Source organism: Canis lupus, chromosome 14 (assembly GCF_048164855.1).
Source record: "Canis lupus baileyi chromosome 14, mCanLup2.hap1, whole genome shotgun sequence".
Classification (NCBI taxonomy): domain Eukaryota; kingdom Metazoa; phylum Chordata; class Mammalia; order Carnivora; family Canidae; genus Canis; species Canis lupus.
In genome coordinates, this window is record NC_132851.1 from 10,490,925 (window position 1) to 10,516,826 (window position 25,902).

The 25,902-nt window shown below is 36.8% G+C and overlaps 1 protein-coding gene across 2 annotated transcripts in view; it reads right to left on the bottom strand.

Annotated features, from left to right (window-relative positions):
- The window catches only part of RSPO2 (R-spondin 2), a 149,578-nt gene that overhangs the window by 33,183 nt on the left and 90,493 nt on the right, over positions 1-25,902 (bottom strand). For both annotated transcript variants that reach the window (XM_072774232.1, XM_072774231.1), the window contains exons 4-5: positions 19,738-19,881; positions 17,658-17,846 (exon numbers count right to left, since the gene is read on the bottom strand). In XM_072774232.1, coding sequence (XP_072630333.1) covers positions 17,658-17,846; positions 19,738-19,881 — 333 coding nt within the window. The remainder of the gene's footprint in view (positions 1-17,657; positions 17,847-19,737; positions 19,882-25,902) is intronic.

The window sequence follows — 25,902 nt, forward strand, 5'->3', positions numbered from 1 at the left end:
GTTTTAAAAAAGAAAAACACTAGTAAAGATACCCTAGTTTCTGGTTTAGGAGCCTCAAGAGATGACATGGAGGTGTGGATTTGAGCAGTTTTCTAATTAAAAAGTCAAATGGTCTGTTTCTCTTAGGAAAAGCTTCAACTTTCAGTGTCTGCACATTGGATGTCTTGCTCATAGCATCTTGGCCCAAAGTCATTCAGGATTGGCCTCAGCAAATCTCTCCCTGAAGTAGGGTCAAGCGAACAATGGAGATGCAGGATTCCAAATAAAAAGGAGTCTATATACCTTAAATACGTGTAATTTTCTTTTTAAAAATACTGGCTTCCAGTTACCAAATGAGTAAGTCCCTGGAATAAAAGGCATTATATAAGAAATATATTCAATACTATTGTAATAGCATCATACGGTGAAAGTTGGTAGCTACACTTGTGATGAGCACAGTGTAATGTACAGAGCTGTTTGAACAGTATGTTATACATGTAAAACTAATGTATACATTAGTCAACTACACTCAAGACAGTAAAAAAAAGTTTGTTTTTTTTTACAGAACTTGGAAATCTGAAGCAAGCAAGCACAATGTTGAAAGAAAATTTATACCTATAGAAAAAGCAATTTGAAAAGTTTTGCCAAATAGATGAAATAAGAAAGAATCAAATTCACTGAACTGTTTCAGCCATTGAGGAAACCAATCACAACTCCTTTCTGAATTTTTTTAAAGCCTTAATATATGATCCTTGATGAATTTCTCAAGCAAGTGACACGAATGCTTCTTTTATGGTGTCTGTATCCCCTGCCTTTGGTTCTTGCTTTCATTTCAGTGGCTTTTAAACTTTTTCAAATCTTAAGTCCCTTCTTCATCATGGCTCCTGGTTTGTAAAATGCCCTATTATAATGAAAAGCCATGCATCTTAGCAGAAAATGTGAATTTTTTCAGTTCTTCTCAAGACAGTGGATAGGGAATCCTTATACCAAAAAGACAACAATTACAGCCAGACCCTGGAATAACCATTGCAATTCATCTGGGGCTGTGACACAGCTCATGGTCAGAATCCAAAAAGGAAGCTGAGAACAGAGTTGTTGGAAGCCACTCTCCTACATTCTTTATCTAGAAATTATCTTCTGTGGTAGCCTTACTCTAAATCAATCTGCATAAAAGTCTAGGAACTTTGGTGTACAAAAAGTCTTGCCAGATCTTTGGTCTAGATTATGATGATGACATAATCTAGCAGCTCCAAGAGCCTAATAAGTGAACATACACACAGACACACCACTATAACAAGTAGATGCTGAAGTCATTTGTGCAAACATTGTCTCTACATAGTATAACAGACCATTTTTTGTGTTTTGGGGCTTCATCTGTAAAATCCATTAAGATAGCCCCTGGCAGATATTTCATGAATTACTAAAAACATAAAATACAGTTAAACTTATATCATCATAGATACCACCCTGACAATGTTCATTTCCAGTGGTTATGGGCATCAAAACACAACCTAACCAGTGAGGAGTTGGTATTTTATTGACCCCATTCTGTTCACACACAGAAACCTGCTTGGTTTTACAGTTTGCAGAACTCAGTAATGCTGTAATTCTAAAGTAGTCCTTAATTGAACACTCAATAAACAATGTAGTAAAGAAGTGAACTCTTTACAGTTAGTGATGAGTTAATCTGGTAAATTATGCCCATGAAAACTGACCAAGGAAAAAATACAAAATGGAAAAGACATTTGAATTCAGTAATGTAAAGGCACAAAACACAGAATGTTTAAGAAATGTAATATATATAACTTTCTCCCAGGGACAGAACTGCCTTCAATGACCTGCCACCAATTATCTGACTTCGATTAAGTTGTCACCATCTGTAAGAGTTTTAAACTAGGGATGTTTTGTGCCAGCCTTTAGAGGTCAGAACTCAAGAGTAACTTAGGGAACAACTCAAACCAAAAAAAAAAAAAAAAACAAAACAGAATAATCTCAAAGCATCCCCAGAATAGCCCTCTCTCCCCAAGAACTGTCCAGAGTGGCTGGGCTGTTCATGATTACTGAATAAAAGCGGGATGTCTCTTCCAATTCTAGATCCAGCTTTAAAAGCGCTGGTGACAGAAGGTGGCTGGCCTCTTGTTAAGAGGGGAAAACGTACTGGCTGAGCAGTTAAAGGTCTTTTTTCAGCCTACGTGAACATTCTGAAAACCCTATTGCTAGTACCATGTACCTAATGCCCAAACCTCTTGAAATTCTGACATCATAACGATCTCCTAAGAGATACATTATTACCTAATTATATAAAATGTCAAAGTTTAATTTCCTCTACATCGTATCAAATTCAGATTTAAATTTGAGTCTTAAGATTCTAAAATTCTTTGACTCTGTGTAGAGTACTAGATTTGTAGCCTGAAGTAACACTAGGAAGTACAATTTAAAAACTTACTTTTTTCCTTTGTTGATAAATGAAAAAAATATTTTGTATTTAAAATACTAAGATCTTTTTGTCCTACCCTCCTCCTCCCTGAAAAATTCAGATAATAAGACACAAAGTTCCCCCCCCTTCCCCCCGGTCACCAGGAACTATATATATTTCCTTTTTCTAGTTCATGGATGAGGGTAGTTTTGGCTAATAGCTAATTCTGATTTCGTTGTTGTTCAAAGGAACAGATGCTGAAACATAAAAAGTTTGAATGCATGGACAAGCTAGTTTTGAAACAAAGGTATAAAATGAACTTAAATTGTGTTTGCTTTTTGTATTTGAGCTATCTTTGTTTCTTACTGGGCTTCTATCTCCAGTAGCGGACAAATGCACTAATTTTCTCAATATGGAAAATGCCAGCATTAAAGCCAAAAAAGTCGGGTTTAACATAATTACACTAGATTTCATCAAAGCAACTTGGCACTCATCAAAATTCAATCCCAGTTAGTTGATGAGATTTCATCAGGCTGCTTAAGAAGCAGGGAAATAAACAAAAGTGGAGAGACAATGAAAACAATGTGACAACTGTCAAACAAAATGCCTAGCACAACATTGAACATTTCCCTAAATGCACTGCTGAAACTACTAATTCTCATCCCCCTATTCCCAACTCTCTCTCTCTCTCACACACACACACAGTCATGTGCAAATGTATATAAAGGGAACAAATGACCACATATTTCGAATTTTCAATCTTTATGCATTCATTGCATAATACTGATTGTGGAATCATTTGTTACTCTAAGTACTAAAAGTTGCATAAAAGATGGGCAATTTGAGGGCTACATGGGTTTTTTTTTTTAAGTTTTTAAATATGGGTGCTTAAGAGGTCACCACCCTTGTTTGAACTCCTTTAAGCAAGTTCTTAATAAATATAAGCTATTATAAAAGGAATGGTTCAAATTAGGCTACTAGCAATGGTACAGTTTTGCAACTAGATACGCTCACATGTCATCCACCTGGTGGAAAGTTTCATATAGTGGTTCTTGGGATATACAAGTCTTCTGTTTCTGATAAAGGAGAGGCAAACTGGTAACAGCAATAGAGTGCACTGCTTCAAACAGTGCTACAGAAGCTAGCCAAATAACTCTTAATTCAAAGCATACTTGATGACTGTATTAGGTCAATCTGTGCACTTAGAGTTGACAATTATACCAAATAGAGGAAGATCTGAAATGCAACAGACACTTGACATTTGAGGCAGAAATTACTTTAAATTACTCAAGTTAGCAATACCATTCCCAACATGAAAATACAAGAATACTACAAGAAATCTTTGCATACACACAAGACAGAGGCATATGGTTTCCTTCTCCATAGCTTGGATGTAAAATGAAACGAAGAGAGAGAGAGAGAGAGAGATGAAAGTCTACATGATATACATCTTCCATTTTGTTGTTTTACCATTTCATCAGAGGGTCATTTAATTTATAATCTTCAGGAAAGAGGTGGTTTAGAAAATGGATTTTTCTATCCACAGGTATTTTGGAAAATAGACTTCATATCAGCCAAAGTCTGTTGTACATTTTCTATTTATAGTCCAATTATTACTAATTCAAGTTTCTTTTTTTTTTTTTTTTTCTTTTTAAATTTATTTATTCATGATAGTCACACGGAGAGAAAGAGAGAGGCAGAGACACAGGCAGAGGGAGAAGCAGGCTCCAAGCACCGGGAGCCCGATGTGGGATTCGATCCCAGGTCTCCAGGATCGTGCCCTGGGCCAAAGGCAGGCGCCAAACCGCTGCGCCACCCAGGGATCCCCTAATTCAAGTTTCTAATTGTGGTTATCTCCGACTAGACATTCTAATAACTAAAGTAAGATGACATCAATGACTAGAAGTGATCATAGAACCGTATCGCCAAAAGTGAGCAGAAAAGGTATGAGACCTTCCAGAACTGTCTCCCAGAAACAAGAGAATATCTACTGAACAAAATGTTAAACAGGCAGCGCAAGATGAAATAAAGTTTTGCTCAGAGCATATCATGTGCTTACTCACCTTATACCATTTTAAATGTAGGTAGTTTGTAAATCCCAATGAAAAACTATAAATTAGGGATGCTTGGGTGGCTCAGTGGTTGACTGTCTGCCCTTGGCTCAGGTCGTGATCCCAGAGTCCTAGGATCCCCAGAGGGAGCTTGCTTCTCCCCTCTGCCTATGTCGCTGCCTCTCTGTGTCTCTCATGAATAAAATCGTAAAAAAAAAAAAAAAAAAAAAAAGAAAGAAAGAAAAGAAAAAAGAAAAGAAAAAAGAAAGAAAAGAAAAAGAAAAGAAAAAGAAAAGAAAGAAAAAGAAAAGAAAGAAAAAGAAAAGAAAGAAAAGAAAAAGAAAAGAAAGAAAAGAAAAAGAAAAGAAAGAAAAGAAAAAGAAAAGAAAGAAAAGAAAAAGAAAAGAAAAAGAAAAGAAAAAGAAAAGAAAAAGAAAAGAAAAAGAAAAGAAAAAGAAAAGAAAAAGAAAAGAAAGAAAGACTATAAATTAGCTGGAGAGATTTTTTGTTTTCATTGGACCATCATTGTGTTTTACAGAGTCCCCTGCAAACAGTAGATATATTGTTGAATTCAATCCATGCTGTTATACTACCATTCCAAGAGAAAATATTGCAAAAATGTTAAGGCCAGTCACATGGAGGATGTCTATGTGATAACATGAACAGTCCTAGTTGTATTACCTCTGAGGAATTCCCAGAAATTACTGTAGGCTGAGAGATAAAGAGGCCGTGTGGGAGAAAAGAGCTCCAAGGTTGATGTTTAAGCAAGAATCAAGCTTTGCCTCTACCATTTACCATGAGTCTGGGTAATTCACTGGGCACCTCTGCACCCCAGCTTCACACACGTAAAGGAAGGGAGTTTTGACTACATCGAGGGTCAGTGCCCCAACCCTTGCACTGTTCAAGGGTCAACCGCACAAGGGTCCTTGTTTTCCCCTGCAAGGAACCGAGTTTGACCACTCTAGGTCTAGAGCTTCTTTCCTTCTAGAAGTTTCCTCAAGATTAAATTACTGTTACAAATAGGTTCAAGAAATTGAATTTCTAGGACACCTGGGTGGCCCAGTGCTTGAGCATCTGCCTTTGGCTTAATGGCATGATCCTGGGGTCCTGGGACTGACTCCTGCATTGGGCTCTCTACAGGGAGCCTGCTTCTCCTTCTGCCTATGTCTCTGCCTCTGCGTACCTCTCGTGAATAAATAAATAAAACTTTAAAAAAATTAAATTTCCAAAGCAAATGTATCTTTAAGCACAGTGCTGCAAAACACATCACTGACTTTGTTAAACATCTGTACCCATGTTCCTAATTTTGGGCTCATTACCTTATGACTCAGGTGGCTAGATATTATAAACTATGTATCCTATGTTACACCCGTGCTTTGGTTTCTTTTTGAATACTCACTTACCCAGCTTGCATTTATAATTGAATCCCCACAAATGGACAGAGATTTCCTCTTCCTTGTGATAATTTTTCAGTCAGTCTCATATTTTTCTGGCACCAGTCAAATCCACGAGACTTAATTTGGCAATCTACTCTTACTGATTTTGAAGTATCTGCTGAGCTCATTCCTTCTCCTTGTCTCTCTACCTTCTGCCCCAATTTTTTCCTTTTGCTTCCTAATACGTGTGTTGTTTCAACAGATTCTCTCTCTTTGTATATATATATGTATATTCTCATTTATATATATATTTATATATGTGATTATATATATTTATATATTTGTCACATATATTTATATATGTGCCCAAGGATGCCTGGGTGGCTTAGTGGTTGAGCATCTGACTTCGACTCAGGGCATGATCCCAGAGTCCCAGGATCGAGTCCCACGTCAGGCTCCCTGCATGGAGCCTGCTTCTCCCTCTGCCTGTGTCTCTGCCTTTCTCTGTGTCTCTCATTAATAAATAAAAATCTTTAAAAAAATTTGCCTATACACAAACCAATTTTGTCACACTTTTGCTCATCTTCTCCCTCCTTCACCCTTGACTCATTTTTACTTCTTCAAATCCTCTCCTAATTCCAGGTCTGTATTCTGAAGTTTTGTCCCCTCAGCTAGCATTAACCGGCCCAAGTCCGCCTGAAAACTTCCTCCTTTGCAACACTGGAGGCTTGCTCTGCACTAGTCCTAGGCTCATACGGATACACAATGGCTGTCCTAGCCATTTTTAGAGATTAATGTTTCCATCTTATCACCTAGATTGGACTGTAAATGAGGAATAAGTTCAGCTTAGAATGTGCTCCCACATATATTAGCTGGAATAGAAGTTAACCTGTACTCTCTGCCCACAAAAAGGCTCTTGCAATCTTCTACAGAAATAAAAAGGCCTTAAGTGGAGACCACAATGAATGGAAAGTGGAGAAAAAGAGGTGGGTGGGTGGGTGGTTATTAATCAAATAAGTAACATTCTACATTTTCTGATCCTCAGTGGTTTTAAATGATGATATTTAATCCTCATGACAATCCTATGAAGCAGGTATCTGCTATTTATCCCCATAATACAAATTCTGAAGCTTAGATTAAGTAAATTTTTCAAGTTTGCATACTTTCAGGTGCTTGAGGAAAGATCTGGGTCCTAATTTATCTGAATGTAAAGAAGAGAAACAGAAGGCCGAGAGCCTGGGTAACTGGAAAGTTAGAGATACCTTTAGGAAGGATAACCATCCCGGGGGGGAATAAGGTTTTAGAAAGACAACAAGGTATGTTTTAGTTATGCTTAGTTTGACATGCTGGCAAAATATCTAGAGAAAGCTGCCCACCAACAGCCAAACTGGTGTGATTGGGGCACAAATGGAAGATAATTTCACATCTGAATGACAGCTGAAGCTAGCAGATGGGCAGAAATCAAAGGAAAGAGAAGAGGCAAGAGTAATCCAGCCATGGGAAGAATGAAAAATATAGCATTAACAGAATTACAATAAAATGTAGAATAAAACCTATTTGCATATATGCTTATTTACTCCCTTAAAATGATCCTATGACATAACATCCCCATTTCGTTAAGTCTCAGCTTCGAGAGATAAAGTAATTTAACCAATATCATTCAACAAGTAAGTGATAAAAACCAGGATGTATCAAATTTAAAACTCTTTCCTCTATTTTTCCATACTGTTTCCCCGTCCCAACCAATATACAATCCTGACATCACTTCAGGCATAAAATAGAAGTTAGATGAATCTTTGTCAAAGACATCCAAGCGTATGTTGGGGGAGGGGCAGTGGAGAGAAGGGAGGAGAAAGCCAAGAGCAGGAGGACTCAAATGATTAGAATTAGGGAGAATATGGGATGCACTGCTTTCTATGCCTGCAAACATCACCAATTGGTAACTATGTAGTTTTCTCCTGAACCCAGAATCTAACTCAGAATCCTTCTCAACCCAACACAAAGCGGCTAGTAAACAACATGCTAGATAAAACCACCTTAGATTATATAACTGAAATTAGGGCTTGAAGGAACATTTTCATCTTTGATTTGAATAATATTTAATTAATTTAATGGGTATATTCTAAATTTTCAGAGTATTTGAAGCTGGCTTGTAAGGGAAATCTATCAGAAGTTTAACATCACAAGCTTGAAAATAGGGAATAACACATCTAAGGGTCTTGGTAAATGGTAAATGAAAGTAGCAGTTAGAAAGTAAATATAGTTTGGTTAGGGTGAATGCAGAATGCGCCTAGATTTTTACAAAAATAAACTGCACTAATACAAACTGGGGGAATGGCTTGGCTTAAAAAGTTGGCAGAAAAAGATAAGGGTCACAGCAAGACAAAATCCTGCTCTCTTTAGAAAAGCAAGCATAACAGAAAAATGCATAAACATCAGAACCCATAAGTATTCTCTGGTAATTCTCCCAAACTCAGACTCTGCTTAACACTCTGCCCCAAATTTGGGATGTAAAGTCTACTTACTTCCATGTCACCAACACAACCTCAGCCACTTCCATGTTCAACCGAAATTCCGCTAAGATACACTTGGAGGCTCAACTGCCCTGTGGCTCTGGCTCTCCACTGTGTGCTAGGTAAAATGAAACATCCTGTCCTCTTCACAGAAGCACTTTTGCCATCTGTATGCAATTTATATTTTTGCTGGGAGTTTTTGTAACTGCCCCTAACAAACTCTGCTACAGCCAGGCTCTTTTGCTCACCCTCTCTCTGACACAACAGGGACACTGGCATCTGCATCTTTCCCCCACAATGTTCTCCCAGTCTAAAATGATGAAAGGAAGGAAGGAAGGAAGGAAGGAAGGAAGGAAGGAAGGAAGGAAGGAAGGAAGGAAGGAAAGAAAGGAAAGAAAGGAAAGAAAGGAAAGAAAGGAAAGAAAGGAAAGAAAGGAAAGAAAGGAAAGAAAGGAAAGAAAGGAAAGAAAGGAAAGAAAGGAAAGAAAGGAAAGAAAGGAAAGAAAGGAAAGAAAGGAAAGAAAGGAAAGAAAGAAAAGAAAGAAAAGAAAAGAAAGAAAAGAAAGAAAAGAAAGAAAGAAAACATATTTCCCACCCACCTCCTTTTAATAAAATTTTAATTTTGTTCTTCAGGAAGCATTTCCTGGCCACAACAGCTAAAAATGCTATTTTCTATAATATCAGAGCCTGTAACAATGCTTACATTTACAAATTTAACTTTGCTTCTTTCGTTATTTTGTAATGTGCATTTTTCTCCTTCCTTAAGGAGACTATAAACTCTTGATTGTATCACTCTCATCCTGCTCGTTTCTCATGACAACATATTTTAATAAACTCAGCTACACTCAGTAAGCATTTACTTCAAATCTATGTGGTTCTCTCATATCAAATAGTTTTAACAAATTAAAATAATTGAAGGCCAGCCTTAAAGAAACAAAAACCAAAATGGGTTATTAAAAATATTAGTGCAAGACTTGAGATAATCACCGGAAATAAATAACTCGTCTAAATATACAACTCCTGATTTTTAAAGACTTAGAGAGAGAGAGAGATCCAACAAATGAGCACACACAAGTTGGGCGGGGGTAGAGGGGAGGGTGATGTGCGCAGGGAGAGAGAATCTCAAGCAGACTCCCTGCTGAGTGTGGAGCCTGAACTGGGGCTCCATCTCAGGAACCCGAGATCATGACCCTGAGATCACAACCCCAGCTGAAACCAAGTCGGACACTTAACTGAGTCAGCCAGGAGTGCCTGCAACTCCCGAACTTACTTAAGAACACCTTACTATATAGAAAAGACACCACAGTTATTGGCAAGTTCAAAGGATAACTGACCTCAAAACAACTACACGTTTTCTAGGTCCTCCACACACCATGTGGAGTATTCCACATGAAGTTCTAAATGTATTCAATATTTATTAAAAGAACCTATTGGACAATTGTACTCAAATACAACTGATAAGTCAACAAATCTTGATTCTATACTGCCCAGGCCTTTAGATAGTCAACTTTCACAATTATGCCTTCAGCTTCCATTGAGGAATAAACACTCCCAAGCTGCCTGTCTTCTGCAAACATACACTAGGGATGTGGATATTGATAAAGACACTGTACACCATACCTTTCATTATTCTGAATATGATTCCTCATTTGAGAAATCTGTTTCGTGTTTGTCTCTGTGGAACTGAAATGTTTTCTGTAAGAATCATTAATCTCTTTAATTCTATGACACAAGTTCCACCCCTTCCTACACACATACATATTTTCATGTGTTTGAAATTGGAATTAATACCCATGTTTGTGTGTGTGTCTGTATATATTCATATACACACACATGCATATATCTATGTGTACACATTAATATGTTTATGTATATATGTTAATATGCATATACATGTGTATATATACTGATTTTCCCCCTAGGAACTATTAAATTCTTTTGTATTTTATAATCATTTATTTGAAATTAAGAGAGAAAAGGCCATATTTACTTTTCCCCTTTGCCTTGGGTAGGAAACCCAAGGCCAAATTTCTGGCTCAATTATTTCAACCAACATAGATTCATATGGTCTATTTTCTTTATCAGTCCTGAGCTCTTGTTATAAGTTTTTCCTAGTCCTGATGTTTAAATTTTGTTTTGTTTTAGCATGTTATTAAATATTTTTACATTGTTATTATGAAATCCTTTGACTAATAATAAGGGCATAACATCAATTACCAAATGTCTCTTGATTATACTAGTTCAAATATTTTACTCCTGGTTTCCAAAGTCCTCAAATAGAAGAAAATAATACTGACACACAGAAACAGTAGATCCAAGTATTATATAAACAGGTCAATTGTAAAGCAAAACCTACTGCCTTTACATTTTTAGTTTAAATTAATGGTAATAACTTTTGCCACCTGAACCTTTTGCCCCACTATTGCGCAGAGTAATTTTATCATCTTAACCACTTCTCTATGATGACAACATGAGTCATGCTGAGATTTTAGTAAAACTCTGTCATTATTTCCATTAAAATGTTTTCTTTCTGCCTCTCGATCCTGGATGATATCCACAACTACAGTTCTAAGTCAGTCTAGTAGCTGGATAAGTATTTACAGGAAATCTCCATGAGTAAACCGCCTGCGCCCTTTTTATCAACATCATTTAAAGATTCTAGTGAGGTGTCTGGTGAGGAAAGTAAGTTGTTCTGAGAAACCATTAGGGGATTATACTTCAGGCTTTCTTATCTCATAAGGGGAAAAAAAAAGTCCCCTTGAAGGGGGGAAAATAAACTTAACCACTGACACCATGTGTGTCCTATTAAAGTTGTTTTTATTTTAGAGTGTTGTAAAAATTGCTTTATATATTTTACATTAAGATCAGAGTAGCTTACTGCTGTGTAAAATTCCTAAGAGAAAGGCCCCTTTGGAATTGTCCTGTCCTTGCCTTGTTACACACAGAACAACAGGCCCTCGGTGGCATGTGTAGTTGAGAAATCCTTTTTACAAGTACCCATAAAACAGACTAGTACATGCTGCTCTGGACTGCAATTAAATGAGGCTAGTAGAGAATCCCAGATGGGAAGCTGGGGAGCGGAACAAAGGTGTGGATTCTTTCACTTGCTCACTCCCCTGGTCCCTCAGGCAAATAAGGCTGGCACCCAGACAGGCTCAAAATGAAACTAGCGGAAGAGCTGGTCTTCTATCCCTTTCTTACAGACTCCATGTCATCAGTGCTTTGCACCCCCTTAGATGTTTATGTCTAAGTCCACAACCATACTTACTTTTGTCCTCTCAAATTTTTGTCATCTCCAATGCACACTGCATGAGAGCCCACTTCCCTGCTCCCTTATTGCCTTAGACCCTTACCTCTGCCATAGGAGAATCACTCAATCCTAAAGAAATCAATGCTACAAAGCAACAAAAATAAAACCACCATCACCAGTATCAACAGTCCCAACGATGATGCCTTATCCACTTTCCAGGAAACAAATTTAAAGAATTAAAAAGGGATGGGAAGGGGGGCAAAGAGGGCAGGAACACTTTTCAAGACACTGCCTGAAGGCTCATTGCTCAGACCACAGAAGCAGGAATTAGACACTGTGGCTACTGAGAGAACCATCTAGAGACAGGTGGATCTTGGTTAAATATCAACTTTACACAGTAAATATACATTAACATTTAAAATGTGGCTGCTGGTGGGTGACTGTCCCAGTTCATTATCTCCATAAACAGGACTATTAGCGGTCATGTGTCCAGAGTACCTGAGAACCAGTACAATTTGCTTCAAGTGACTAACACAAATAGTATTTAGCACAGCAAACAGAGACACAAGAATTTCCTCTTTAGATGCTTTCTTCTTCATGTCATAATTCCAGTACCTACATTCCTGACAGCTCTGAAAGCTTAAGAAAAGAGGTTTTTCTCTTATCCTCTCTCTTCCAAACTACTCTTAAGGTTGGCATGTATAAAACAGACCACATAAATTGCAACTCAAATGTAAACAAAATGTACAGAAATAAAGAACATATGTCTAAAGCATATTTTCTTGACCTGATTCTACTGCAAATGTGCTTATTTCCTGCTCTCCATTCAATCCAGCACAATCCACAATCATCTTTACTTAGATTATCTAATACCTAGTCCACATGTTGCTGTCAGTTTATGTACTGACAACAAAGATTAGAGAGGTCTTTCTTTTTACTATTGCTTTTTAAAAAGTAGATGTTTGCAGAAATTGTTTCTAAGTTGCTAAATAGTATTTTCTTTTGTTTTCTATCAAGCTAAAAGCCACTTAAAGACAAAGTAGAGGAGGGTCAGGTAAATGTCTCTTAAGAGGAAGGAGTTATTTTCAAATTGAAATAGTATATAGTAGCAGATTCCATGTTTAAATTTTTAGCACAGTTCTGAGAAAATCTGACAAGGGCTTAAAGAATCACATCATAATGTTGCTAATAACTACGGCAGGGCGAGCAGAGGCAACCACAAGCAAAAGAGACAGAAAACTGAGCGTCAAAGTATCACCTAAATTACTCTATCAGTCTGATTGCTTGACTGGGTCAGAAAGAGAAGAGCCATGCTGGGCACCCAAAATGTGGGGGGTGGGACTCAAATTCCCAGACCTTCCAGGGAGCCAGGGGGCAGAGTGCTGCTCAACACAAGGTAACCTCAGAGGCTAGCCCAGAGGGTGCTTCCAAAACACTAATGATGGAAAACAATCATCTGGATGTCACACTTTCCCCAACAAAATGAACCAATGATACTAAAATAAAAGAAGAGGGTCTTTGTAAGGGCAGCTCAATTAAAGCAAAGCCAGTGGTTCAATGCCTTGGTGTTTAAGGAAATGACCTTGGGGGTAGGTTTTTATATCAGGTGGAAGATATTGAGAGGTGGTGGTAATGGCAGGGCATCATTTTTTTTTTTTTTTTAAGTATTTGTAGAACAAAAGTAAGATGATGTGTCTAGGCTACAGGGGAAATAAAGTTGGCTTCTTTGATGGACAGCCCTAGCTTTATCTTTGATTTTTATTTCAAGGAACAGGGAAAACTTGGGTTTCCTAGACAGCAAGCCATTGAACCTGTTCTTGGCTCTGCCACTAGAAACCTGCTATGTATCACCCTGGGGCAGGCAGAGGCTCCCCAGATTGTAATTCCTTCCTCTTTTTTTTTTTTTTTAAAGATTTTATTTATTTATTCATGATAGTCACAGAGAGAGAGAGAGAGAGGGGCAGAGACACAGGCAGAGGGAGAAGCAGGCTCCATGCAGGGAGCCCGACGTGGGATTCGATCCCGAGTCTCCAGGATCGCGCCCTGGGCCAAAGGCAGGCGCCAAACCGCTGCACCACCCAGGGATCCCTTCCTTCCTCTTTCTTAATTTAACTTGGAAGAATCAAGGACATTTAACAACCATTGCATCGATAGCTAAAAAAAAAAAAAAAAAAAAAAAAAAAAAAAAAAAAAAAAAAAAAAAGGCTTCCTTAGCTCTTCAAAAGGTCTCCTTCATTTAGATTTCTGAACAAATGTTATTCCATCAATTTCCCTGAATACCCTGTATAAAATAATACACTTCCAGCCCAATCTTATACTAGTTTATTATCCTGTTTTACATTTCTTGCCAATCCCCATCTCCACATGAAATTATGAACTTATCTACTTCTTTATTGCCATGATTCCCACTAGAAAAAGGTCTGTAAAGACTCTGAGCAGTATCATGCCTAGACCAGTGAGTAGCACATAGCAGCGCTCAAGATCTGGTAAGTTAAAATTAGTTGTCATGGGATCTTACAAAATAACAAGGAACGCCATACACACGGGGCAGATTATTTCAGGTTGAGGTTATGTTGGCCAGTCCTGAACATTACAGTTACCCAATGACAACAATTTCCCCTGTACATGAACATCTTCCAACTCCATGCTTCCCATGATTTTGTTTTTCCATTTGTCATTTAAATATATAATAGCATATTTCTATTTATGTATTTTTAAAGTACAACATGGTCCAGACTTGAAATCCCTTCCATTTGAATCTCCAGATTGTGTATTAACAGAATAAATTAGTCCCTACAGAAAAAATTATATTAATTAAGTGTCCTCAGGGGGAAGTGAAAGGAGTGGAAGACAGGTATGAGCAATGAGTATGGTCTTCGAGTCGTGCTTTCTTTTCTGCCCTTGTTTCCTACACTCGTTCTTTATTTTCTCTTACTATTTACCCCTTTTTATCATAGTCTCTTTTGACCTCCTCCCCTTTCTTTCTCTAGCCTCCTGGTATGTTTGTGGCTAAACCACAGGTCATAGGCGGATTTAAGGAGTCTTGCTTAGTCTGTGAGGAGGCAGGAGGGGTGAAAAGCTGCCAGATGTGAAAGGCTTGGCAAATGCCTGGTACAGCTACTAGAAAAGCATTCAGTCCTTCTGTCATGAACAACGCTCTTGGGCTTACATGACAACCATAGAACTTGCTCGTATCTTTTGGCAATCTGTCTTAGAATCACTGGATTTTTAGAACTGGACTGGATCTTAGAAAATGTCCCCCCAATGCCCTCAATTTACAAATGAGGAAATAGAGGCCAAGAGAGGTTAAGTGACTTGACAAGGGTAACAGAATTAATGAGTTGACAGGGTGCAGAGCCCCAGATCTTGTGATCTCCAGACTAGAATCCTGAAGAATGAGTGTCAGAAAATCCTAAAAAATTCTACAAGTATGTCATCAGAAATAAAAGAAAAATATAACTAATCAAAAAGAAAAGTTGGGGAATGAACACTGAGTAACTTCATGACTTAAGATATCTCTAGATATTCTTTCTTTTTTAAAACATCAAACGAGGATGCAATAATTTAAAAATAAGCTAAAGCATTACACTGTTTTTATCTTATAGCCATTTATTGCCATTTATTGTCTCATTTTTAACAGATTTCAGTGTAATATCTTATACACTTAGTGACTATTCCATTTCTCTGACCTCTAACTTATGCCTTCCAGTAATCAAAAACAGCTGATTTTAATGTGCCAGTGCTTTAGTGTGAAGGAGGTTAAGGCTGCATTTGTGTGCAATCAGGTTAAGATTGGCTCCAACAGGAGAGAAATCCATACATATGTTGAAAAGGTCTGAAAAAATGCCTGTATTCCCAACCTGATTATGACTACATTTTTGCATGGTTTGTCAAAGCAGATCACTGAAATCAAGTCAAGATGTAAAATGGGATAAAGTGGTTTTCTTCTCCATTCTTCCATTAATCACCATGACCTATGGAAGAAAGGCACTTTTCCCTTCTCTCACCTGAGGCAAGGTGGGATACTCCACTGGAAGTTATGCCAATTTTATCAATTGGTGCTCAAGTTCCAAAATTAATTTTCTACTTTTCATTTCCAATTTTGTAAATAATAGTGTTTTTTTTTTAATTGGAGAGTAACTTCCCATTTCTATCAACAATTCTATTTTAGTTTCCTTTTTATAAAGCATAAAACAATAAAATTCTGATTCAACTTTTTAAACCTACTAACTTTAAAGGTTATATAAAACTTGAATTTATTAAACTGAAAATGTAGATATAGGGATTATGGTCATAACTGCTTTCTCCTAATGAATAGTATTTGGTACAACCTAAGTATGTACTAAGTGTTCATTAATGTTTCATTTGTAGAAAAGACATTAGCATATGACACAAACATTTGTTTTGACATAATTTCAATTGCTAACAGTGTCAGGTTATATTCTATTAAGATAGTATACTGTTGCTAGAAGCAAAAAATATAAAAATGCAATTAACATTATAGGTTAACAATGTAGCTGTTATCTACAAAATTCTCAAGCAAGACTGGGGCTAGGTCAAAATAATTTCAGAGGGGAGGGGAATGTGCTGGTTCTTGTTACACATAAGCATGTTTGTTATAGGAGCATTTTCAGGTTAATTTTTGCTATTAACGTAAACCACAATTGGGGGACCACGTTGCTGAAGAGGAATGGTGGGGGGTAGTTACATAAACAATATACAACAAAGAAAGTCTTTATTTCCAATACCTGAATACATCAGGTTTGTTTTTAGGCACAAGGTTGCAGGTTAAATGCTCTCAGCTATCCAAGAAGTGGCTTATTAGTTTTGTAAGAAAATATTTTCTTTTATTTTGACTGAAAAATACTCAGTTTAACTGAACAAAACCATCCTTGTTAGTGAAAAGCAGACCCAAAAAAACTTTGTTTCAAAGACCCAGCAAAGAAAAGCAAAACTAATTCAAGAGGAAAAGCTGCCTTCCTAATAGTAGCTTCTGAATCTGGATCTAATAGTTCTCAAAAGCCGACTGGAGTCTTCAAGTCTTAAAAAGTCTTGTCTTCCTCCATGGATCATAGATATCTCTACGTGGAAGCATAATGGGAATATAAATCCATTAAGCAGATAGATATTCTCTTTTCTGGGCTACAGCCACAGAGCTGAAAAGCTATGCACCAACAGCAGGAATGGAGGCAAACAAACGTCTTGATTATTTTCAAGGGCAATTTTCCAAACGCCACTTTCTTTTTTGCTTTTCTATTTTGTGCACCAGAAAAATCCCCACTTCATTTCTGGCAATGTAGCATCCGCTAGTGTTAAAATGGTAACAAATGATTATGCTTTAAGAACCCAAATGACAATGCTAAAAACTGCATTTCCCTGTACTGACTCAGCTTCCTCCGGCACCTGAGCTATGTTCGCTTCTCCTAATTTGTAAATGGGCCTAATCCTGTTATTACAGAATAATTACTGCAAATCAGCACAATTACTACAAAGACATGAATAAACACACACATACCAGTAGCTGTTTTCTACAAATTATTATCAAAACAGAGGGAACCAGCTAATTGTGGTAACATTAAGACAACATTTATTCCTCCCAGTGTTTGGGCAAGTTTATTTTAAGTTGTCATCCTCAACTAGTAATGATGCAGATGATTTTACAGATTTCATAAACCTTTCTAATCGAAACTTCTCAACTGAAAGTTGTCCGCTTCCCTCAGAGCAACATCTGCAAAGGCCTGATTTCATAAGAACTCTCTTTCATAGTACATCAGTAACACACACACACACACACACACACACACACACACACACTTCTAGAAATCTCACTTTAGAAAGCTCATTTGTCCTAAGTTCACAACCAATTGTCATGAGATACATTTGAGGTATCATGAAAACGAACCTTTATATTCTTTACATTCAAGCATTTGTCTCTAAGTACAGTGTGAATTTTTACCCTGTCACTGATGTTTTTTTTAGGTTTCCTTTGTGGATACTCTACACGGAGGGTGGTTAGGGAGGAGAATTCAGAAAGCACACAGCCCACGTATGATAGGAACTCTCTAAACTCACCTCCTGGACAATGCCTCATGGCCATCTTACATCTCCTGGATTCGGCGATAGTTGGACATGGTATCGTGTCTTTGGCTGGCTTTTTAACAATTTGCCGTGTTCTGGTTTCCAGACCCCACTTAAATCCACATGTGCGATTATTTCTGCTACATGTTCCCCATTCACTCCAATGGCCAACTTCACATCCTTCTAATAAAGAAAAAAAATACAAACACCAAAAATAATTTGGTATCCATTTGCTCCGCTGTCATAAAATTTATATAGCTGTGTTTCTCCACACACCCTCCCATCAGATAAATTAAGTCATACAGCCCCAAAGACCTGTAGTCCCCTTTTGGACACTTCAATTCTTTTTTTTTTTTTTTTTTTTTTTTTGAAGGAATGCTATTGGTCTATTCTAAAGACACTGAAATATATAGTCTTTAAAAGATTCAACAGCTAAAAGCCTGTAGAAGATTCTCTTTTCAAACCATGACAGAAGACAAAATTTTGCATTTTAATTCTGAATGCCCCCATAGTAATTCATAAGTATGTTAGTTTTATTTTGGAAGTCAGTACTTCGTGAAAAGGATAGGGAGTTTATTTTGCATTTTCTGGTTATCTCAATTCTTTCAATAGATATCTAGAAACCACTGTATGTATTTATTCCCTAAATTGGTGCTCTATATTACTAGAAGTATGGTCAGATATTTGAAAATGTTTTTTTTTTATTGGTGTTCAATTTACTAACATACAGAATAATGAAAATGTTTGTTTTTACGTAAAAGCTTTTAGCACCTCCTTTTGCAAATTTATATAGTGGAAATACCACTACCTTCCAAAGCCCTGGGGTGGGGAATAAAAGGATCAAAATATGCTAAGTTAAACCTCCTCACCAAATTCACCCTTAAAATACCCCTTTGAACTGGCAAATACGGATGCAGGCCCCAAGTCCACGCATGGTACTTCAGCATTTTAGATCTCAGCTGGCATTGTGGTTACTCTTAGATTTTTCAAAGCTGTTTAAGATTTTTTACGTGGGAAAGTGCATAGGACTCTATTTGTAATTTTTTATATTTAAGGATTTTGTAAGAGTTTCAACTAAACATTTGTAATGGGTGTGGGTCTTGCATCTCAAAAGCAAATTCAACATTCTGACTATTCTCTTCTGGTGACTTTAGTAGGGTGTCACTGGTATGAACGTATGAACCCATACATAAACAGGAACATAAGTACACATCTTCCAAAACCTGTCATTTAAATGTGTTCTCTGCAAACCTTCAAATATTTTAACTATATTTCAACAATATTTCTGCAGGAAAAAAGTTCTCATTTTTTTAAGTCTCTATATATGGAAATGGAGATGGAAAATTTCATTTATAATACATAATTCTGTTATAGATCACATCAGATATATGCCAAATAAAATTCAGGGGTAGGAGTGCAAGTGGATGTGGTGACAATGCCATTACACCTGCAGATTAGATTCATATTAGGCACTCATCAAAATGCACATACTCATAGATCTTTACCTTTTCATCAGTTGTATAAAAATATCAAAGTGTTTTTCAAACACTCAAAAAGTACAAAATTCGTAAAATGTGTATTCCTAATTATTCGTGAACAGTGTATACATGTATATTAAGTTATGCATTCTAGATATCTAAGTGTAGTAAAAGTAACATTGTCTTAATATACGTTTGCAACAATCAACAAAATATATATTGCACAAAAATTTTCTTTCTTGGTAATGCTTGAAATTTTCATTTTTCTTCTAAACAAATTTTTTTCTCTAACAGTTACTAATAAATTAAGGTAAGAAATGTATGTATTACAGATGATAAAACCATGCCAGCCCTTAAATATTTGAACCTAGCCAACATACATCTAGTAAATTTTGTAGCAAGATTTAATAGGAGACTACTGATGTCTTGACGCCTAAAGAATTCAGCAAGTCAGCAAAGAACTTAAATAATTTTCAGTTCTAATTAACAACAAGAGAACCAATTTGTTTTTAGGTTGAACATATCCAGCATGCATTATTTTTTCAAGAAACAGGTGTTAAAATAAAAGTTTGAAAGTTACATGAAAAACTACTCACCCACACATTCCATGGTTTCATCTAATGGTGCAAAACCATCTGGACATTCATCAAAGCAACGGCCTCTATGCAAATAAAAGCCTACTTTGCACTTGGTACAAAAGTCTTTGCTAAAGCAAGAATCACAGTTTTCTATTCTGCATCCTAAAAATAATTTTTAAGAGAAAAAGAAAATTTCAGTCAAAGAAATTTACTTGTTTTGCAAGTAACAAACACTCAAATTTACCGGTTAGCTCCATCGAAATTCTAGTGGTCAGAGAAATATGTGTTCAACTCATTTGTTTCCTAATGCCATCTCATTCTAAATCACTCCTACCTCTTCCAACAGCTCACCACATCAATAGGCTAAGACAACATTCCAGCCTAGAGCCCTAGGCAGCATCAGACCCTTCAGAAAATTTTGCAACTCCAAATGAGATTAAAACAAAGGATTAAAAAGGAAAAGAAAACCCGCCCACTACAAATTGCATTGCTGCTGGGATTGAAATCTGTTCTGCTCTTCAAAAGGCCTACAATGAAAAACACAATGGGAATACTCTAATCGGTATCTTCTGTTTCAGGATAGTAAATTAAAATTTTGTTTAATGCTGGTCAGTGCTGGCATTTACTTCAGCAGAAGGGGTCTTAAACTGGAGGGGTAGTGTAGGTCACTAGTTTGAAAACGTACAATGTGCCAAAGGCTTTACATGCGTTTCTATTTAGTCTTTAAAATAACCCTACAAGGTGGGCAGTAATATCCCTATTTTTCAAATAAGAAACCTGAGATTGAGAGAAAGTCACAGAGCTAATAGTGGCTGAGCTGGTTCTGAAAGGCCTCCAGACTGATTGCCTTCTAAATCTGCAATCTTTTCTCTATAACGCACTAACAGAATTTCACTAGTTGGGGTTTATGAAAAAGAAGTGCTGTTTATGTCAAGTTTGTTTTGAATCTCAGCTCCACTCTTAGCAGCTCTGTGACTCTGGACAATTACAGGCCTCTGAGAGTCTCTTTCATTCTGTATAAAATAGGAATATCACTGACTTTCCAAGGGTGTTGTGAAGATTTGTAATAGTATATGCAAATCAACTGGCTTATAAGAGGTAATCCGCACATAGGAACAACAGGAGATTAGAAACATGTATTTTTCCACTAAACCACAGACATTACAAAAAAGTGTAAAAAGAACTAATTTATAGGCTAAGTATCCTAGGTCAGATTCCCTGGTAGGCCAGTAACATCCGGACCAGGGACCATTGGCTTGCCCAGATGAAAATAAATATACTCTACTCTTCGAGTAGAGGAAAGAAGAGAAGGTTGGAGGATTAATTAAAAGCTCAGATTTTCAGCCGATTATACTACATTACTTGTAGCAGACTTAACTGATGGCAACTAACAATACATAAAGCGCTATGAAACCTCCATGGCAACACGTAACAAGTCTCTTTATACCACTACTGTATTTGGTTCATGATTCAGAAAAAGCTTTAAAATGTACAGTTCCTGTAAGCAAAGAGATAATGGAATAGAAAATATAACTAAAACATGAAATTACTATTTTGAAAATTGAGAAAATAAAGTCAAAAAAGTAAAACGTAAAGACTAAAAAAGTTATTAAAATAGATTACATTTTTAAATAATGGCAAGTTTCTGGACCTATAAAAAGAAAATGGCAACTCTTCATCTTTTAATTTGGGGCCTAACAGGTCTTCAAGCATTAAATGACCACCATGAAGCAGCTACTGCAATTTGTAAAATGTTACCAAATTTACCATTGGATAACCAACTATGTGTGAGTGACAGTTCATGATCAAATTACACTATTGGTCTTTTGGGGAGGATGGTGGATAAACAGTTTCTCACTCCATAAAATGTGCATTTGTAATCTTAAATGCTGTAATCTATATTTTAATGAAATGGTGGTGGTCTATAGTTGGTCAGTAGCTTCTTAATCATGGTCAAAATACATGACCATCATGTCCACACATTTTTTTTTTAAAAAGCAAGCAGCCCTTCCTATAGCTGAATTATTTTCCAAGAAATGATAAACATTCCAAAGATAAAACAGAGCTAAGGAGTGAAGAGAACAAAAACCATTTATATTAAGAAAAGAGGACTGTACACTTCATAAATCAGCTGTTATCTACAAAGTCTAAGTTTCCTTTAAAACATGGATTACACCAATAAGCTTTTTGGCCTAAAAGTTCTAGTAATAAGCATTTGGAAATAACGTTACAAGGTTCTCTACTAATCTTGACATTCACTTGTAGCTCCCTTTCTTCATTTCATTCCATGCCCCTAATACCAGTTCACAGAATGTCGAATTTCTGAAATACCTATCATTCTCTGTAAAGTCCCTTAGGACTTCTTCAGGCATAAATCCTGCTAAAAGAAAGCTTGATTATTTGTCCTCAAATTTAAGCAGACCAAATATCTGATGCATTCAAATTGTAGATGACGACAACCATGAAAAAGCACGAGGTGAATTATGAGCAATGAGTGAGGATAAGTTCTATCACTAAGTGAAAAAGGCAAGTTGCAGGATACACAGGTTATGGTACAGTAAAACTGTGTGTGTATGTGCGTCTATAAAGGAATTTAGAGACGTTAATTTGGGAAGGGGTGGTGGAATGTCAAAATAGGTTTAAAATGATACATTTCTGACTCATTAATCTTTTATAACTGTAATGCATTTATGTATTAAAAGAGCTATTTCAATAAACACTGTGACCTGCTTAAATTTACAGAAAATAACACTATTAATATTCTGAGACAAATTATTTTGATTCCAACAGGTAAGAATGAATAAAGGAATAGTATTCCATCCCCATTTTTTTTCAGTTATGTGCATGAAATTATACCCCTTAAAATGCTGTGAACCTACCCTAGCCTTCAAAATACACAACTGTTTGACCATCTCCTGTCCAGCAGTCTGTTTCCATATGTTCAAGGGTACTTTTCCTTCATTCAAATCATAAGAAAAATCCCCTAAATATTTTTTATTCAACAAAGCAGTTAAACAAAAGCTTTGGTTTGCACCAAATCCTAACATTAACCAAAGCTCCACTGACCTTTCTTGTTGCAGTGACTCCACCACAATGTAAAACCAGCGCAGGTGGCCCAAACACTAGCAGCCTAAATGGAGACAACTCATCACCAGCACCTTTAAACCAAAAAGCTTTTTAAAGCAATTGCATAAGCCACCTACTCTGACGATCTGCTTCTTGACAGGCTTCCTAGAAACCTTTTCTCACCAGCTCCAGCCCCATGCACAACCCCCTGTCCTGTTCAGCTACTTCTCCTAGAACTCACTCTTCTACTTTGAAGAAAACCACTGTTTGTGGGGCCTCATGGAACTAAGCTTTTTCTTCCAGGCCACATCCACACTCCCAGAAATATCTTCAGCTTGTTATTCTTAAGTGAGATTCACATCAACTTTATTAATTCACTTATAGAAAAGTGAAACATTCTAAGTAAAAATTCAAAATGGGTGAAAATACAGAAATATTCTTATTTGCCCAAATGGTACATCAGGCCTGCCTCCCAAGAATAGCCATTGTATTAACAGCTTGGGAAAATCTTTATGTTAATTTTATAAATAAATGAGTTTTAAGACACCAATGGGATTATTCAATAGACTAATGAACTTTAGAAGACCCTTTATAGCTTAAGAAAACAGAGATACCAAAGTTTGCTAGACACAGAGTTCTATAAAAATCTGTACTTTAAGTCTTTGCTCAGAAACAAGACCTTGGTTTAGCCAACTTACATGCTTCTAAATTACAGTGCCTCCTCAAAAATGTAATCCAAGCAAGTGCTGCCAATATGGATTTAAGTAAAATTACTGTCCAAGGGAAACTGTGTCCAAATGCAATCTGATGGGGCTGTCATTTGGTGAGGCGAGCTTACCCTGGCCAAGAAACAAAACAGGGTAGGTATGCCTCTGCTGTCCTTCCACAGTATCCATACAGGCTCCATTATAACATTTTTCAAATTGTATTGTAGTTCAGTTCAACAGTTCATTCCAAGCATTCTCCAAAAATGGAGCATGTGCCAGGTATTGTACCGGACCCAGAGAACATCAAATTCTAATGCCCATTCCCTGTCCTGGAGGTGCAAAAGCCAAAGAGAGGGGGCATGAGGCAGTCATAAAGCATTGCAACATAGCACAGTAGAGATTAAAGGCATGTGCTGTGTACAGTAGAGACAGAAAAGACAGAGTTGTTTCTGTTCTGCCATTACAGTTTTTTCCTTTTAGTCTGTAAATTCTTTGTTTCTAACACAGTGCCGGACACGTGGTGGAGTTTTAATATTTGCCAAGTGAACTAACATAAGTGCCATTTAAAAACTCAATTCCTTTATATTTAAAAACTCATTTAAATGCTTAGTATGAGATTGTTTGCACATGCCCTGTAAATATCTTTAATACAGAAAGAAAAGCCCTGGTTGCTGGAAAGGACTGCATATCTTACTGGAAGAACAAATGGTCCAACACCTGAAAACAATTATAATAGAGAACATAAGTATTAAAGTGTGGCAGGTAATATATGCCAGGGAAGTTGGAACCTCAGCTGAGCAGGTTTTAGAGAGACAGTGAGAAGAGTTGAGTCTTGGCAAGGGTGATTCCATTCATAATCACACAACAGAGAAAATTCATATGGCACATGATGGGCCCAATGAACAGCAGCTTGAATGAGCTGGAGATAGAAACAGGAGATGATTACTTAGGTGTAGATTGCTGTAGCTGGAGAATTCACTTATTTGACTTCATTTCCAAAAAAAATGTGAAATTATAAATTAGTTATACTTTGTATGATTTCAAATATTTAAGTACTAATAAAAATGAAGTTAGGTTCAAGATTAGGACTTGGTCTGACTAGCAGTGAGAGGTCTTCATAGATTCTTGAGCATGAGAACAACATGACCAAGATGGTACCTGGTTTGTTCCCTCATTTCAACAGACATAAGTGCCAGGAGGCAAAGCATCATGATGGGGAGCTAGAGGCACAGATGAAAAAGTAAGGTTCCTGCACTTCAGGATCTTGTTCTACTAATAGCAAAGCTACACAGGCTGGCAATGAGATAGGAATGTGATTACTCTTTCATATATGTATAGTGAGTGGGAGAGTGTATACTTTCAGGAAATTAAGTTTCCTGAAAGAAGGAAGAGGGTGGGGGTAAGGAAAACCATCAAGAGGCTCAACACTAAGAGGTAACAGTCATGGGAAAGGGAGTTATAATGAATCCATACAATTGACAAACTGGGTGGAAGAGATAAAAAACTAAGAAGACTCCTAGAACTTGGTGTCCTAGCCCTCTCAGGGCTTTAGCACACCAAGACAGTGAGTTTTGTTTATCATTCCACCAAAATTTATGTGACAAGGACCATCCCTTAGTGAAATATCTCAGAATGGCCAATCTTATAAACAAAATAATTAAAACCTTAAATTAAAAGCAGAAAAACCAGCCTTTGTGAAACTCAACTGTGAATGTAATTCTATATTATTGCAATTAATAATTGGAGAAATGGACACAATCAGTGAGGTAGAGAAAACCTCAGAATCATAAAATGCATCCTTTTCTATTACTTCTTGATGATCAGGGTTGTTGGGTGGTTACAGGCTGCCTGAGCACACCTAAAAATCTGCTTACTGTCCAACTGCCCTTTATTAGGCCTTATCTCTATTCAGCATGTGGCAGACACAGACATCCACTAGGAGTATCTAGTCTTCAGACTAGAGTTGAAAGTATCAAAACATCAAGCCAGCCCCTGGAAAAGCCTCGAGTTTCTCCTCTCCGTATATGCTAAGCTTTTAACAAATTCAAGGGACAGACTGTTCTAAAAAGACATTAAAAATTTGACCGTTAGCAATTTTTCACATGGGAAGTACTAAACTGTGCAACCTAATATGAGGGTTTTAATTGTTTAAATATTTTTTAGGCTCCTCTAAAAACTTCAAATACTGCTGTTTAACATTTCTTCTCAAAACTTGCAATAACTTATGTTCCTAAAGTTTTTAAGCTTTGTGTTACCAAAATCATGCATTTCTAATATGTACTATTGCAGTAATCTCATTAGACTAGGGACTGTTGAAAACTATGACCTAATATTTAAAATTACATTTTTTCTAGTACGGTCTATTTACACAGAGCTCATTAGAAGCTTCATTGTGTTTCAACCTAGAAAA